General features: G+C 41.8%; 1 protein-coding gene across 2 annotated transcripts in view; it reads right to left on the minus strand.

Annotated features, from left to right (window-relative positions):
- Positions 1 to 1,290: 1,290 nt before the first annotated feature.
- LARGE1 (LARGE xylosyl- and glucuronyltransferase 1) overlaps positions 1,291 to 16,861 on the minus strand; it is a 367,428-nt gene continuing 351,857 nt past the window's right edge. For both annotated transcript variants that reach the window (XM_073324696.1, XM_073324688.1), the window contains one exon: positions 1,291 to 12,744. In XM_073324696.1, the coding sequence (XP_073180797.1) occupies positions 12,547 to 12,744 (198 nt within the window). In that variant the 3' untranslated portion in view covers positions 1,291 to 12,546. The remainder of the gene's footprint in view (positions 12,745 to 16,861) is intronic.

Here is a 16,861-nt window from a genome sequence, read left to right on the forward strand (position 1 = left end):
CCTTGGCGGCTGCCATCTTGTGATCCAGAATTTAGACTTTTTTAAAAAAACCCTCTGGCCCTTATGTTTGCAAAAGTAATCTTAAAAGTGAAAACCCAATGTAATCAAAGCAGTGATGTCTGCAGAGAGCCTGAAACAGTAGTTCTGAGAGGTGTGAACTGCTTCCATTCATCTCAGTGGGGTGTTAACCCCCAAGCCTAATTATGACAATTTAAATGTCAATAATTAATTATTTCATTCAAACCATGCAAAGTTACCATCCTAATCTGATGTTAATGGTATCTTATATTGGTGTCACGGGTGGGCAGAGCTTTGGAGAGTAATGCTTTTCCCTCCAGTTCAACCCCTGCTCTGAAGAAAGCTATACTCTGCCCGTGTCTATGTAAAATGTTTGACCAAGATTTTCAAAAATAGGGTCCTAAGGCTAGGCTCCTGCATGCATATTTAGGCAGAAGTGTTGAGGAGCAGCAGCCATTTTTATAAGCTTCTTCCAGGCTTCCTCTGGCATTGGTGTGTTAGGTTCAGTAAAATGCACAGCGGTCAGCAGTAGCTGACCTGTCCTCCCTCTCTCACCGTTACTCCTTTTGGGGGTTTGTAGTTCCCATGGTTCTGGAGCATGAAGGCTCTTGACCTCATGGATGGCAGGGCAGAACTGGTTGTCCCATGGGCATAGTCACTACTCATTTTCTGCTGCAAGGATCCCAAGCCGGAAGTGAGATTGTAACAGTAACAGCTGGGAAATCTAACAACGAGGGAGGCGGGATGTCAATTAAAGGAAACATTCGACCTGCTGATGCTTACACAGCCTCTTCTGTTGCCAGGAGAGACTTCAGATTAACATGGGAATTGCTCTTACACCTGGCAGATAACAAAATCTGCAACAGCAGTGTTCTGCTGTTCAGTGTTATTCACATAGCTGAAGTTGCGTAACTTAGATCGATCCCCCCTGCCTGTGCTAGACCAGACCTTAGTGTGGGTGTTGTCTTTGTACGCAAGGGAACAGCCATAAAAGAGAGAACAGGGAAGAGGGTCCACATTCTGCAAAGCACTTAAGAACGTGTTTTAACTTTAAGCAGGTGAGTAGTCTCACTGACCAGTGGCACTCCTCATGTGCTTAAGTGCTTTATTGAACTGGGGCCAGGATGAACAAAGAATAATATGAATGGAAAAGAAAACACAAATGCAAAGAACAAAAAGGTAATCAAACCTCTTTCTCATGCCATCTAGAGAAACACTGCTGCTCTGTGACTCAAACCAACATGCAGCAAGTCAGACATCGGTGGAAAGGAATTGAGAGGATTATTTCACAATTTTATTGCACAACTGAAAATTAAACTTTTTTTGTTTTTGTTTTTTAATATTTACAAGCCATTTATTTTGCACGCACAATCTAAACAGCATTTTCCCCAATAAAATTATCACCTAGAAAACTTACACACAGACTGAAGCATACATGTAAACTAAGTGTTTTGTGTTAAATGCCAGTTGCCTCAATCTAACAGCCCTGGAGGGATGAGGCGCTTGGGAATGGGGATACAGAGGTCATCCCTCTCTAGGGAGCACTTCTGTTCAAGAGTTGCTTGTAAAACAAAATGGATGGATTTTCTTTTTCTGTCCTGAAATGTAGTATAAGGACCACCCCCACTCCCAGTGGGAGAGAAACTGAAGAGTTCACTATTCATTCACACAGGAGGCCTTCCATTAGGGTAATGCACAGACAAGGACAGGATTTTAAAATTCAAATCCTTCCATGTGACAGGTCTTGCAAAACAATGACGAGCCTCCCTTCCTGCATCGCTCACCATAAGGATTATGAAATCCCAGTCTTCCCCCTGAAGAATGTAAAAATACCTGTGTCATGGCAAAAAGGAGTCAGAGTCAAATCAAGCCCGCTTGGTGAGGGGAAATGTGGTTTGTCCTTTCATATGGATTCATTTCTTATGTCATTAGAAGAGTGCCAACAGATATATTGCATATGCTGTTCCTGACCTCTGCAAAACCCTACAACAGTAGCATGATGCAATGACATTTGCATATCCTTACCCACATTGCCTTGTGTAATATTTTGCTTCAACTATCAACTATTAAGATCTTCATCCCTCTATTCTCGAAAGCAATGTGTTCTCGTCTGTTAGCACGCAGTGTCCATCACAGTGCCCTTGAATTCCAAAGCACACAAGCTGCTGCTCCCATGGCTGGTCAACTCACTCATTCTTAGTCACTTAGGCTGACATTTTCAAAATTGTCCACACACTTTTGATGCTCAACTTGCAACACTTAGGACCTGATTTCTAGAGGAGCTGGACACCCTCGTCTCCAAATGGTGTCAAAAACTGCGGTGGTTGCTCAGCACCTCTGAGAAGGAAGCTATAGGTAGCTCAAGTTGGAACACTGAAAAATGGAGGCACCCAAAACTTAGTAGACATATTAGAAAAATAGGGACAACGGTCCATTGCCTTTTTAATGCACTCAGCACCTGTTAGTCTCCTTCATGTTGTGAACTCTTCTGAGAACGTCAGCTAAATGGAAAAACTGAAGCTGCAGCAACCTGCAGCAAGCTTGGAAGGAGAGTAACTATTTATGTACTCTGTTACCTGGTTTGCTGTCCATTTGGTTCATTTCTACATATGCTACCAGGGGATGGCTTTATGGAGGACAAATCAGCTGGTTGTGTGAAGGGAAAAAAATAAAATGGGCCTTTTCAAATCTTCCAATGCCATTGCTTTCCCCAAAGCTATGCATGGTCATCATTAGGGCCCTACCAAATTTACGGCCATGAAAAATGCATCACAGACCGTGAAATCTGGTCTTTTGTGTGCTTTTACCCTATAGAACTATACCGATTTCATGGGGAGACCAGAGTTTCTCAAACTGGGGGTCCTGACACAAAAGGGAGTTGCGGGGGGGTTGTAAGGTTATTTTTTGGGGGGCAGATCATGGTATTGCCACCATTACTACTCCCCTACAATAACCTTGTGATACCCCCCCCAACTCCTTTTTGGGTCAGGACCCTTACAATTACCACACCCTGAGATTTCAGTTTTAAATAGCTGAAACCATGAAATTTACTATTTTAAAAATCCTGTGACCGTGAAATTGACCAAAATGAACCACAAATTTGGTGGGGCCCTAGTCATCATTAGCATCTCACACCCAATGGTTGGTAAGGTTGGATGCAGGATTGGTACAGGATTCTGAGCATCTTCAGGCATCTCCCCTTCCTCTGAGGCTATTAACATTGTGCTATATTCAAGGCTTGATCCCTCTATTCCTGACATTCAGAGGTTTTGTTTACTTTAAAGTAGCTCTTTCCTTCCTCCCCCCCAACCCCCCCAAGAAGTTAGCAAGGAAAAGGTGGATTCTCTGCACAATAAGCATAAACAGCCCACAGGCTGTGAGAAGATACTCTACTATCTTAAAAATATCTGACAAAGTAATGGGAGAGAGGGACACTATCGCCAGCGATAAATGTGGGGAAGGTGAAGCACAGGTAAAATGTGTGATGGACTGGATGCAAGAAGATCATGGGATCAAGCCTTTTAGAAATTTCACTTGGCCTTAAAGAAATTTCATGCTAACATAGGAACTGCACGAAGTGGGGGAAATGTTGAGTGCCCAATGTGCTTGTACATATGTGTGCAATTGCTCATGGTGTTACTGCCTTTTGACTAAAAAACAGTAATTCCTGGGAATGATGTTTAGAGGCACAGGGGGTCAGGAGCCAGAAAAGTTGCAACAATAGGAATATGTTAAAAAAATAAAGATAAAACATCGGGATCCCATCCTTGTGGCTTCCAACCACTCAACTTCCTCTCAAGTTTGGACTTAACTAAAAACTGCCAAAATCACAGAATAAAGAGAAGGGTGTGCAGAAATGCAGAAGCCTAAAAGTGGAAGAGCACCCGTTTGCTTTTCATAAAAGAAAGGGACCGTGATGGTGTATCTTTAGTAAAGAACTTGCCATATGGAATATCATGAACCTATGTTCTTTCACACGTACAGTCAGAGAAACTACTGAGACAGGAACAGCCCCTGTGAAGTCTCAAAGGTCAAGACCAATACTCCAGGCAACAGGGAAGTCTAGCCCTTTTATTGAACTGTTTCTTGGAGGATCCCAGTGACCCACAATTCTAGTCTTCTGCTTCACACAATGTCCTGAAAACTTCCAAGTGTGATGGGAACTGAAGAGAGCTGTACAAACCTCTTGCAACAAAACTTCAAAAAGACTCTGAAGTCTGCTTGTTTCTTATACAAATGTGGAAATGAAATCAGCAAAGTTTTTTGTCTGAAATATTTTTGGGCCCAGATAACTGAGACTAAAACTGAACTGTTTTTGCTCGCTTTCACTATAAGCACAAGTTTTTAAAAAAAGGCTGAGTTCTATGGGTCCACAACAAATTTTCTAAAAAGTTGGTTGGTTATGTGTTAGGTCTACTGGCCTGGATGAATCCCCATGAATATGAACTTTTGCAAAATCCATATGCTGCTCACGAATCTTAACAAAACCCATTGATTTTTTAGTTTGTCTTTGCTTTACTTTACTTTGAACAAACCCAAAACTTAAAAGCAAAGGATACAAACTCTGCCCAAACAGTTCAGTGTGAACCAATACCAGCAGGATGTGCAACTTTTTAAGGCCAGAAGGGACCATTTTGGTCATCTACTCTAATCTCCTGCATATCACAGACCCTAGAACCACACTGTCATGCCTTACCATTGAATAGCTGTACCATTTGGATTTTTATGCCTTCCTGTAAGTGGTAAGCACTGGGCAGGGTCTATGTGTGTGTGGGGAAATTACATAAGTTATATGCCCTCAGTCTGAATCTGCACGGTGGTGAGTCCCAAAAATGAGTGATAGACACCTATTATCATTGGAGGACTCTTTATGAGCTGTAGTGAAGCACAGCAAAGTCTACCCAAAAAGTAGATTATACATAGAGATCACTTGGATCTTCTAGAAAAACCAAAACACCCTGATATGCTGCTGCCTACTCATGGCTTGTGTTTTGTTTAGTATGGATGAGTAGCCAGAGGAACAATCAGGATACACTGGTTTTCAATTTTTCTTCTTTAGATGTCAGTTGTTTTAGAGCACTGCAAGCGAGAACGGATGCAGCAATAAATCTGTCTCAAAATCAGCAAAAGAAGCTTGCAAGGACACTAGCTTTGCTTCAGCCATTAACTAACCAACCAACTGTTGACTTCAGGTGGGCAGAGTTTGGAAAGGATGAATGTCCTGATTGCTGCCATTACCATAGTTGTTGTATTCCTCCGGTGTTTCTCCTTTGCTCACACACAGCAGTGCAATGCCTATGGGATCAGCAGAACTAACAAAGATCATGAATCTTTGAGCCGAGGCTGGTTTAATCTCAAAGCTCGGCTTCGCAAACTCTGCAATAACCTAGATCATTTAGAATAGGGAGGCCATGTGGTCTAGTGGTTAATAAGTAAAGGGCACAGATCCCGGACAAACCTCAAAACTAATGTTCAGTTGTGACTTAGCGGTCTTCAGAGGTAAGTCAACAGGTGTTTTCACTCACTTATTCTTCCTGTATTTTGGCTCTTTTTAAAAAATGAGACAGGCCATTATTTACTGCATTTTAGAATTCACATGTTTAGGGTCCAATAGTGTAAGCCCTCCATGTGTGTAACTCCCACTGACTATAAAGGGCCCTACACATGAGAAGGACTTATAGAATGAAACCCCAAGCATTCTACACGCAAAGCTTAATGCATAGGGTTTAACTGATTTTCCCAAAGGGTTTCCAAGACCAAGTTTAAACCTACCCTTTGCAAAAGGGGGCCTGGCTCTGCTCAGAATCAAGGAGACTAAAATATTATTCAAAGATCAATACCAGTGAGGATAAAAAGAAATACCAACAGCGGCCACATTCCCTGAGCACCGTCCATCTCGTGCATTGAATGAAGCAGGGGTCCTCTGAAAAAAATAGCATGTGATCTTAAAGATTGTATTATAAGGCATGCACACAAAGGGTCAGATTAAGGTTGCATGAGCAACTTTAATTTGGGCATCTCCTAACTTTTCAGTGCTTCACTTTACAGCATTCTTTTAATGTAGCTCTTTGTATGGAAAAATATATACATGCACTGTTTATAAGAGAATTATGTTGCTGTAATACCTAGGAAAATAGCCAGGGTTTGGTTTGAACTCTTTGGTCTCACCTGTTTAGAGATCTCTGCAACTCTGAAGCATAACTAGCAGAGGGTAAAGACTGTGTGTCCAAGCAGAGTTTCAGCCTGAAGTCAAAACCATTTCCCTTCTTTGGATTTAAACCATGCCCTTAATGCTAGCAGATTATTAGACGCAAACATTGCCTTTTTGCACTGCACAATCGTTTCTTGTCAGTATAGGAGGAGTCAAAAGGAGTAGGACATTATTCCCTTATTGAAACGGTAATTAACTAGGGAAAATAAATCAATCTAATCCTTACAGTGGATACTACAATGCGGCATGACAGAAAAGACATAACCTTGTAATTTGGGGTTTATAAAACTCTGCATACTTACATGACGAACAGGGTAAGAGTTCCACTACAGGAACTAGAAGTACTTTTGGATAAACGACCAACATACGTAGTCCATCACTTGAATAAATGTTTTGTCTTTTTTTCTAATTCGCAAACTATTTCTTAAACAGCCCACAGCAACTACACTCTGTAGGGCAAGTACACTCTGTGTCCAGGGAATTTTTAAGATGAAAATGTTGTGCCCAGGTAACTGGCACATACAGTAAGTTCCTTTTGACATTAATGAGCATTCTGTGTCTGCATTCTGATGTTGGGGGTCCCCTAAAAATAGGGTATCATAGATCCATGACTATAAGCACTTTCCCAAGCAGTAATGGCTGAACAAGGCCAGTAGTTTCTTTCTACTCTGACTGCTTATAATGTTAATTTGAAAAAATCGTCAATTGGGTCCTGATTCAGTAAAGCATTTAAATATTTCTATGCACACTCTAACTACGCATTATAGGCTCCTAACATAAAGAAGCAGAATACTGACATGTCAAAGATGTTTCAGCATCTTCGATACCAGAGTGGAAATGTTGGTTAATTTGCTTTCATTGTGCATGGGTGACTGACTCAGTTGTTCCAGTCTGGTTGATTAGAGATGCAGAAACTTGATTTAAAAAAAATACTTTGGGGGTTTTTAACTTGAGGAGCAGACACATACCAAAGACCACAGAATTTTTCCTCCTTTCCTGCACTCCAACAATCAAACAAAATGGAACCCATTTCACTTCATAGCTATTGATCCTCATCTCACTCCACCTGCTGAGTTCTGTGTCCTGTTGATGGTCCATAGAAATCTGATGAATATCCCTTATGATATCTGGCAGAGTAGGAGGGAGTGTCTCTAAGACTAGTATCGATGCTGATTAAAAGGCAACAACTCAAGGAGTCCTGCACAGTCTTCCTCAGCTAAAAAAACAGATGGTGGCCATTAGGCAGGCCATGGTGATAGGGGAATTGGCACAATCTGGAGATCACATGATCTTCCAGGTAGAAGTTTATCGTTATATTTGAATAAACAGTCATGTAAAAATAAGAACATTAAAAACATATTTTTATATTTAATTATAAAATTGACTGTTGTACCTAACAGAAGACCACTTGTAATGTGTTTGTACAGGGCATTTAGAAAACTGATGGCTCAGTCATGTTAAGGCCTTGTTTTCACCTGTGCAGAGAAATAGCAGCTGCATCCATGATGAAATTATTATGCTTCTCCCTCTAATACAGAACTCACTACACTGCAATAAACTACACTGCAATTAATATTAAATGGTGGTGCCGCTGTCACTGAAGGGATGTCTGTGATTTAAATAGAAACCACACGGGAAGCTGTGAGAACCTATTGCATAAATAATCTGTGCTTTAAAAATTATGTGAACGCATCCAAAGTCTTCATTTCTAACATGGTGGTGGAAATGCAGGTGCAGGTGCAAATTCCTTCACCCCAGTGAGTCCCAGATGATGATTTTAAGTCCCACTTGAAAAAAAAATGCACATATACTACGTGGAGCCAGACGGCTGGCACACAAAACTGGCAAGGTTTGGGGGGATTAGTTAAAGCAGGAGCTGAAGGAAATCTCACAGGTACCAAGGATGACTCAGGTCAGACAAAGACAGCTGCTAGGGTTGTTTGTAATAGAAAGATATATCTTTATCTAGTAAAAAATAGGATGGCAATTAGAGCCAAACTGGAGAAGGGACAGGCTGAGATTACAGAGGTACATTTCAGAAAAGTATCAAAGTGTGAGATGAAGGAATGTAAGAAAAATAAGTGCATGGGCAAAACCAGAAATGTCTATATAACAATGTGAGACGCTTACAGAAAAAATAAGGGAGTTAGAATGCACGGCAGTGGGTGAGGACCTTGAGATAATAGGAATTGCTGAAACAGGGTGGAATGTCAGGAGCCAGTGGGATACAGCCATACCTGTGTATAAACTATCCAGGTTGTAGAGATGGGAGAGGCTCACTATGCTTACAGGATTCCACAGAATGTAATGAGTTAAAATTTCTGAGGGGAGAGGTCCACAGAGTAGAATGTGCAGGGACATAAACCCCAAATTAGAAGAATGCAAATACACTAGTAGGGTTATATTTCTGTCCTCCTGACCAGGAAAAGGATATTAGGTAAATAATGTATAGGGAGATTAGAGAGGCAACTAAGCCTGATAAAACAGTAATAATGGACAGCTTCAACTACCCACACATGAGCTGAGCAAATGTCATAAAACAAAAAGTTTCAAGAACCTATTTCTCAACACCTTGAATGACTGCTTCTTGGAACTGCTATTTCTAGAGCACACAAGAGGAGAAGCTTGCACCCTAAATAACATACAGGAGCTGGTTCAAGAAGTAACTCTAGTTGACCTAGTCAGTAGTAGTGACTATGGTATAATTCAGTTCAGCATCCTTTGGGGAGGAATCACATCAAAAACTAGTATGATGACACTTGTCTGTGAAAAGCAGGATTTAAAAAGAAGCAGGTCAAAAATGTCTGAAATCAAAATTAAAATCCTTAGACTCAGCATGGAGGATACTTATGCTCAGAGACTCACAGAAGGCATGGATACCCCTAAACAAATAAAAAAAGGAAGAGGACATGAAAATAAAAGTATGATTAAATGGTAAGTTTCAAGACAAATGGGAAATCAAAACTTGGTTGAAAGAACTATAAAACTTAAGATGGAAACCAGGAGGGCTCAAAGGGAATTTGAAGAGCAAATAGCCATAGGTATAAAAACAAATTTGCTCCATCTGCCAGAAGCAGAAAACCTGCAGTAACTGTTGGGTCCTCTGGATGGTCAGGGAGCAATTAACGGCTATAATGACACTGTCATGAATTCAATACCTTCTTTGCATCAATCTTCTCCACAAAGGACATTGCAGAGATATCTATCCCAGAGACTCACTCTTTCCAGGAAATAAAGATAAGGAAATGTCGTAGACTAAGGTGTCAAAAGAGAAGGGGCTGGAAAAAAAAATCTATAGGTTAAAGAGCATTACGTTTCCAGGCTGAGAAGGTATTCATCAGAGAGTTCAGAAGGACTCAACAAATGAAGCAACCAAGCTGCTAATATAAACATGCAATCTCTCATTAGAATCCGCTACTGTAGCAGGGGACTGGAGGGCAGCACGTACATTTTTTTAAAATGATAACAGAGGGTAATCCTGGGAATTAAACAGCAGTCAGCCTTACTTCAGTACCAGGGAACTTGATTGAGAGTCTCATACAAAACAGAATTAGAACACGCCTTGATGACTATGACAATACAAATAAACCAGCACAGCTCTTATAAAGAAAACCTGTGACACTCTAATCTATTAGAAGAGTCTGAGCCGCTCATCTTACACCAGCCAACATATCTGAGCCTAAAACGGGGGTGTCAGAATTTGCTGCCAGTACGCGCCAGCAACAAATTACTACTTGCCCCACTCCCACCCCCCCACCAGAAGGGGGAGCAGGGACAGAATTGTGGCTAATGACGCTAATGGCATGGCACAACAAGGCACCTCCCCTTGCTATGGGTTGTGTCCTTGTGGTACAATCTAACCCATAACTAGCACTGCAGGAGAATGGTGTTCCCCCTGTCCCCAGGCATCATTGTGAAACAAAGAAGAAATTAACATCCAGCACTTAACTAGTGCCATAGAACAGCTTTAGTTATACAGCAGGACCGACTAGGAATTTCAAGAAGGTAAATCAGCACTTCACACCACTGGACTACTTAGGCCTTGTCTACACTAGAAAATTAGGTTAGTTTAACTACGTTGGTTAGGTGTGTGAAATATTCACACTCCTGAGCAGCACTGTTAAGCTGACCTAAGTCCCCGTATACACAACCCTAGGCTGACAGAAGAATTCTTCCATTGACCTAGCTGCCGCCTCTCAGGGAGGTGGATTACCTAGGCCAATGGAAGAACACCTCCCGTCAGCATAGGTAGTGTTTACACTGCAGCGTTTTAAGTGTAGACATACCCTTAGGAACAGATTCTGCCACCCTTACTCCTGGTGAAGAATCACTGGGACTATTTGTGAAGTATTGCACTACTCAGTTTGAGAAAGGATGGCAGATTAACAATGAGGGAGGGAGGGGTTGTTTTATAAATATGCCTTTGCTAGGGCTTAACTCCTCACAAGTTTTCAGGTGAGCCATTAAGTACAGGAGAAAAGCAATTTGGAAAAGTAGGAAGCGATAGATTCTTACACAGTCCACACCCACAGGGGAAAATGTAACAACTACATCCAGACTCCCTCCTGGTCTTATTTCTTGTCTCAAAGAAGTTGCTTTTTTCTTTTGCTGTTCTTTTCTTAAATGTTTGTATGATTAACCAAAATTTGTATTGTAAACACCTGGCTTACTTGTGTTTTGAAGTTGCTGTAAATAAACCCCTCAAAAAGTAGCTGTTTAGAAAGAAAACCAAGATCTAGCATGGTGAGGTGGGGAGGAAGATTCAATGACTGGAAAATAGAATAAAATAATGAGCACAATGAAGTGTGGATCCATTATATAGTCTAGGCAGCAATGTCTGTAAGTACTGTTCTACATGGTCTGGAATAGGAAGAGGGACACACTTCTCACTTTAGTCAATTCTGCTTTCTCTAGTAACATTGCAAGCGAATACAAATAGCCCAGCTAAGGGCAGTGCATTAAACCTCATCTCCTCATCCCATGTAAACACAACATTAATACTGAAGAATAAAGGAAATGGTAAAAAGTCCAGTGTCTTGGTTTTAGTATGTGTTTTGCTTGTTAGGTTTCTTGTCCATCCTCCAAAATATCTCTATGCATACTGAGGTTGTGAACTGGACCACCCCACATTCAAGCAAACACTCACACTTAGATTCCCAACACATTCTCTTCTCCCCCTCAAATGGGGAGTTCATGCCTCAGAGTTTTGCTCCTTTTATTATAAACTCCTTTAACGAAGTAGTTCTGAGAGCTTGTAGCAGGCAGCTTGATAGCACTGAGGCTACTGGGCTCTGTTGCCATGCTCATATTTCCCTGTTCAGTGACAAAGTCCACTTAAAGCCCAAGGCCCAATGCCTTCACAAGTGGGTGTGCACTGAAAGAGCCCATGGGTCAATATCCCCCAGTAGAAAATACATCCCAGGGAAAAATCCAATTCCTGCCTTTAAAATGGTAACCATGCTAAAACATGGCCATTTATTTCACTAGACACATGTGAATGAATTGCTCAGGTGAACACATGCCTTACACTGACAGGTTCCTTCACATTCTGGTAGAGGCACCAATCTTTTTTACTGGACCGCTAGAACTGGGGATGGACAAGCAGAATGAAGGCCAAAATTTCCTTTTAAAAGGGAAGGAGTGGATTTTATGGCTGGGGCGGGGAGGTTTCCAAATCATACAGAATTAACTTGAGGATCAATCACCAACTGATCCCATGGATATGCCTCAGCCTATAGCACACCTTCTCTATAGTGGGATATGATATATGCTTCCCCTTCATTTTCAAGGCTATTTCAAATCTTGCCCTTCATTAGAATAGTCATCCGTATCAAGATGGGAAATGCAAAATTTCACAGGTGAAAGTTCCCCTTTTAGAGCAGTGTGGGTTTAAAATTCACAGGACAGTGACCCAAAGATCTTCCTTTACAGATAAAAAGCATGTAGAATTATTAAATAGCAACATTAAATCCTATTTTCTGGATATCTGTCTTTGCTCAACTGTTTTGAGAACAGAAAACATATTATTCCTGTCCCACCCCCGCTCCGCACCGTTTGTGATATGATGGGTGCATGGCTGGCCCCTCTTATTCACACCTTGCGAATGCTAACGCTGAAAGCCTGGCAGGCAGGGGTGGAAGGGAGGTGGCTAATGAGCACAGTCTGAAGACATATCGCTTCAAATCTCTACTGTTAGAACTGTTGGGTATGATATAAAAACAAAAAAAGTGTCTCAGTTCCAAGTTAAAAGACTGGGCCCCAAACGTTAAGTGGCTCCTCCCTTGAGTGTCTGTTTCCCGTAAACAGGCTCCGTCGTGCTAGCTGTTGTTCTCTGCCGTGAGATATTTGAGGGCTGCAAAACCATAGCGGCGTGACATATCCTGCTGGAACTCCTCCTTCAGGGTCTTCAGACAGATGCGGTATTGCTTGTTGGAGCGGAACTTGGTGATGTCGAAGCTGGGAGCATGCGGCATATGGATCATATAGGCATTGGGCAGCACTATGAATTCATACTCCTGGAAAAGGAAGACACCAGCAGTGAGAGGCAGTTCCAAGATCTCTCTCTTTCTCTCTCTCATGTCTTTGCTAAGGCAAAGAAGTTGGTGCAGTGTAAATCTCAGGGGAAGAGCAAATCCATACAGATTTGTTTAACCAACCTCCTTTTTCTTTTAAAAGTTTTATTATGCATATGAAAGACATTAGACCGACCTTCCATTTCAAAAAATGTTTACACCCAGGTAAGCCAAAATATTAGGGGAGCAGTACTAAAGCGATGTCTACCTCACTAGCCTTTGCCAGCAGAGGTATGTTGGTCAGAAGTCTGCAGAGGTGTGATTTGTGACTGACAGAGCTGTGCTGGCAAAAGCCCCTGGCACAGATGCACTTGTACTGGCAAGACTTCGCTTTTGCCCGTCTAGCTTCTTTTGCGTGGAGGTGGGTGGGGTGGGGTGGGGTGGGGGGCAGCACTGGAATAAGCTAGACCAGCAAAAATGCAGTTTTGCTGATATAAGCTACGTCCACACTAACAGCACTTTACAGATACAGTAGATTGGTATAGTTATACCAGCAATGCCTTCCACGTGTACCCCTGTCTTGAAAAATCTGCCTTTACGGGAGAATCTGATACATGTCATAGGTCAAATGCAAAACTTGGTTTAATAATTCATATGCTTAAGAAGGTTTTATTAAATGTTTTCAGATCTTATGAAGATTAACTTTGCGCTCAAAGAATTTCCTTTGCATGCAAAGTGTGAACTTTAACTACTCCTCTGCAGGTCTTTCAACCATTTCTGTGGTTGTTATGCCTCATTAACAGAACCTCTCCAGGAGTGGGTTCTACTCTCTACATAGACAATATGAGAAATGGGAGAAAGACACGGCCAGTGCAACTTTCCCAGGTACTTTTACACTTGAGCTGGGAGGTGTGATTCCCAGCTCCCACAGATGCACCTGCACTAGCTTGCTAAAATTAGCACTGTAGCCGGGGTAATGGCTCAGGCTGGCCACTGGTGTATGTTCTCAGCGGGCCCAGGTGGGTACGTACACAGGTGGCTAGCCCGAGTTACTGCCTGTATTACCCTGGCTATGCTGCTATTTTTAGCATGCTAGCTTAAGCTAGAGTGGGTACATCTATGCCCATATTTAGCACAAATGTAGATGTACTCCTGGAGCACCTGTACTCTGCCTTCTCTGAGAAGTCATTTCTGGGAGGCTTCCACAGCTTCCCATGGGTTGTGATGAAAACTCAAGTCACTTGCAAATCTAGGAGCCTATGAAGAGGCAATGAATGTTCCTAGCAGGTTTACTACAACAAATGTATTCTCCCCGTAAATATGTCTCATAACAAAAACCCGTAAATTGGAGGAGACTTGAAACTCCTGGGTTATATCTCTTCACTGCAGTCCCCAAATTTCATCATAGGAAGCTCTGAGCAGCGTTTCTAAGAAGTGCCTAAGTATTTTAGGAGAATAAGTCTTTGCTTGTATTTTGTAACCGGACCCCTATCACTTCACAGATTATGAGGTTAGAAGAGGCCACTGTGATCATCAAGTCTGACCTCCTGTATAACACAGATCACAGAAATTCCCTCAATTAATTCCTGTTTAAACTAGAGCATGTTTTTCTGGAAAACATCAATCTTGCTTTAAAAGTTTCCAGTGATGGAGATTTCACCACAACCTTTTGTAAATTGTTCCAGTGGTTAATTACCCTCACTTTTAAAAATGTATGCCTTATTCCTAATCTGAATTTGTCTAACTTCAACTTCCTGCCACTGGATCTTGTTATACCTTTGCTAGATTATCAAGAGCACATTATTAAAGTTTTATTGCCCAAGCAGGTGCTTATAAACTGTGATCAAGTCACCCCTTAACCTTCTCTTTAATAAATGAAATGGGTAAAGCTCCTTGAGTCTAACACTGTAAGTTTTCCAATCCTTTAATTGTTCTCATGACTCTTCTCTGAACCCTCTCCAATCCAGCAACAACCTTCTTGAATTGTGAACACCAGAACTGGACACAGTATTCCAGTAGCAGTCACATCAGTGACAAATACAGAAGTAATAGAACCCCTTACTTCTACTTGAGATTTCCCTGTTTATAAATCCAAGATCACATTAGCCCTTTTGGCCAGAGTCACACTGGGAGCTCATGTTCAGCTGATTATCTATCCCCATGCCATCAAGTTCTTTTCAGAATGACTGTTTCTCAGGACAGATTCTCCCACCCTGTAAAAAGTGTGTAATTCTTTGTTCCTACATGTATAGCTTTACATGTAGCGGTATTAAAATGCATATAGTGTCTTTGAGCGCAGTTGACCAAGTGATCCAGATTTCTCTCTATCAGCAACTGGTTCTCTTCATTATTTACCACTTCCCCATTCTTGGTGTCAGCTGCAAACTTTATCAATGATTTTATGTTCTCTTTCATGTCATTGATAGAACTGTTAAATAGCTCAGGACCAAGAACTGATCCCTTTGGCACCCCTCTAAAAATTTGATGATGATTCTCCGATTACAGTTACATTTTGAGACCTGTCAGTCAGTTTTTAATCCACTTAATGTGTGCCATGTTAATTTTGTATCAATATAGTTTCTTAATCAAAATGTCAAGTGGTACCAAGTCAAATAATTTACATAATGGTAATAGTGTTGATGTAATATACTTAGACTTATCATACCACTTATAATCTCATCAAAAAAGGTATCTAGTTAGACAGAATCTATTTTCCATAAAACCATGTAGATTGGCATTAATTACATTAGCCTTCTTTAATTCTTTATTAATCAAGTCCAGTTTCAGCCATTCTATCATTTTTCCTGGACTGATGTCAAGCTGACAGGCCTATAATTTCCTGGGTCATCCCATTTACCTATTTATAATATTGGCACAAGATGAGCTTTCTTCCAGTTGTCTGCTTGTGTCTTTAAACTGTAAGTCCTTCAGGGCAGGAACTGTCTCTCTTCTGTTTGTAGAGATCAGCACAATGGGGTGGCCATCCCCTTCCCAATTGGGGCCTTTGGGGGCTACCAATATATATATATAAAATATTATTATACTTTTGAAAGCGGCTGAGAGAGGGGCTGCTAACTGGCTAGGTCCAGGAGTCATTGGAAGGCCAGGGAAAGTACCTTAGAGCTTGTCCCTAGAGCAAGGAGAATCCCCTTCAGAAAAAAATCCCACCTGCAGGAACCTCACACTCTAACTACAAGTTTGTAAGCCCTTAGGAGCAGAGTCTGTCACTAGCTATATATCTGTACAGACCCCAGCACCATGGGCATGTGGTGCTTCCAGAATAATTATAATTATTTCCATCCTGTCTGCCATTTTGACGGGCTATAGCAGCATAGGCCCTCTGTGATGGAGTCTCACATGCAGGCCTCCTGATAGGTGCTGGATTTGCTAAAAGGCACTGAAATCTTTCCCTGAGCTGGGAGGTGACTCTGCCAGCTGAGGCTAGAATACTGAAGCAGCTGCTTAGGCAAAGACCTAATCAATGGGAGTGGCACCTCAAATGCAGTAGAAAGCTTCATGGGTGTCCAGCACTATTCCCCCCCACCCCCCTTGGGGAGAGGATATTGCTGAGAGGCCTGGTCAGTCTTATCCCACTCCCTAAATCCCCTGCTGATGAGCTGAGGGCTGATAAGCAGTTGGCAATGGCAGGTGGGGGTGGGAAGAAGGATCAAAGTACAAAAAAAGAGGGGATAGGGATCCCCTAACTGAGGCCTAGCCAAGAGAGCAAAGCTCTTTGAGGAAAACCCTCTATAGGCTCTCTTTAGAGGGGAGTGTGTCAAGGAGCTGTCTCCATTGCAAGGAAGAGAGACTAATGGGAAGTACTGCAGTCTCAGCCCCGATATAGGGAAAGCCCTGGTTCCAGAAGTTCCTGGCAGAGCTGCCTCAGTGAGCTACTGGGTAGCCCAGTAATTCCAAGTTTCCTCCAGGATGACAGATTCTCAACAGGAGAATAGCCCAGTCTCTCAGCCATTATAAACAAAACATCTTTTAAATATTAGTGTGTTTGGAGGCTGGAGGAGCAAGGAAACACATCCCCAGAGACAGTTCCATCTCAATGACCATTTAAAAGAACGATGCTACAATCTCCTTTGAAAGAGCTTCCACTTTCCTTTGTATGACG

The sequence above is a fragment of the Lepidochelys kempii genome, chromosome 1 (assembly GCF_965140265.1).
Source record: "Lepidochelys kempii isolate rLepKem1 chromosome 1, rLepKem1.hap2, whole genome shotgun sequence".
In the NCBI taxonomy this organism is placed as follows: domain Eukaryota; kingdom Metazoa; phylum Chordata; order Testudines; family Cheloniidae; genus Lepidochelys; species Lepidochelys kempii.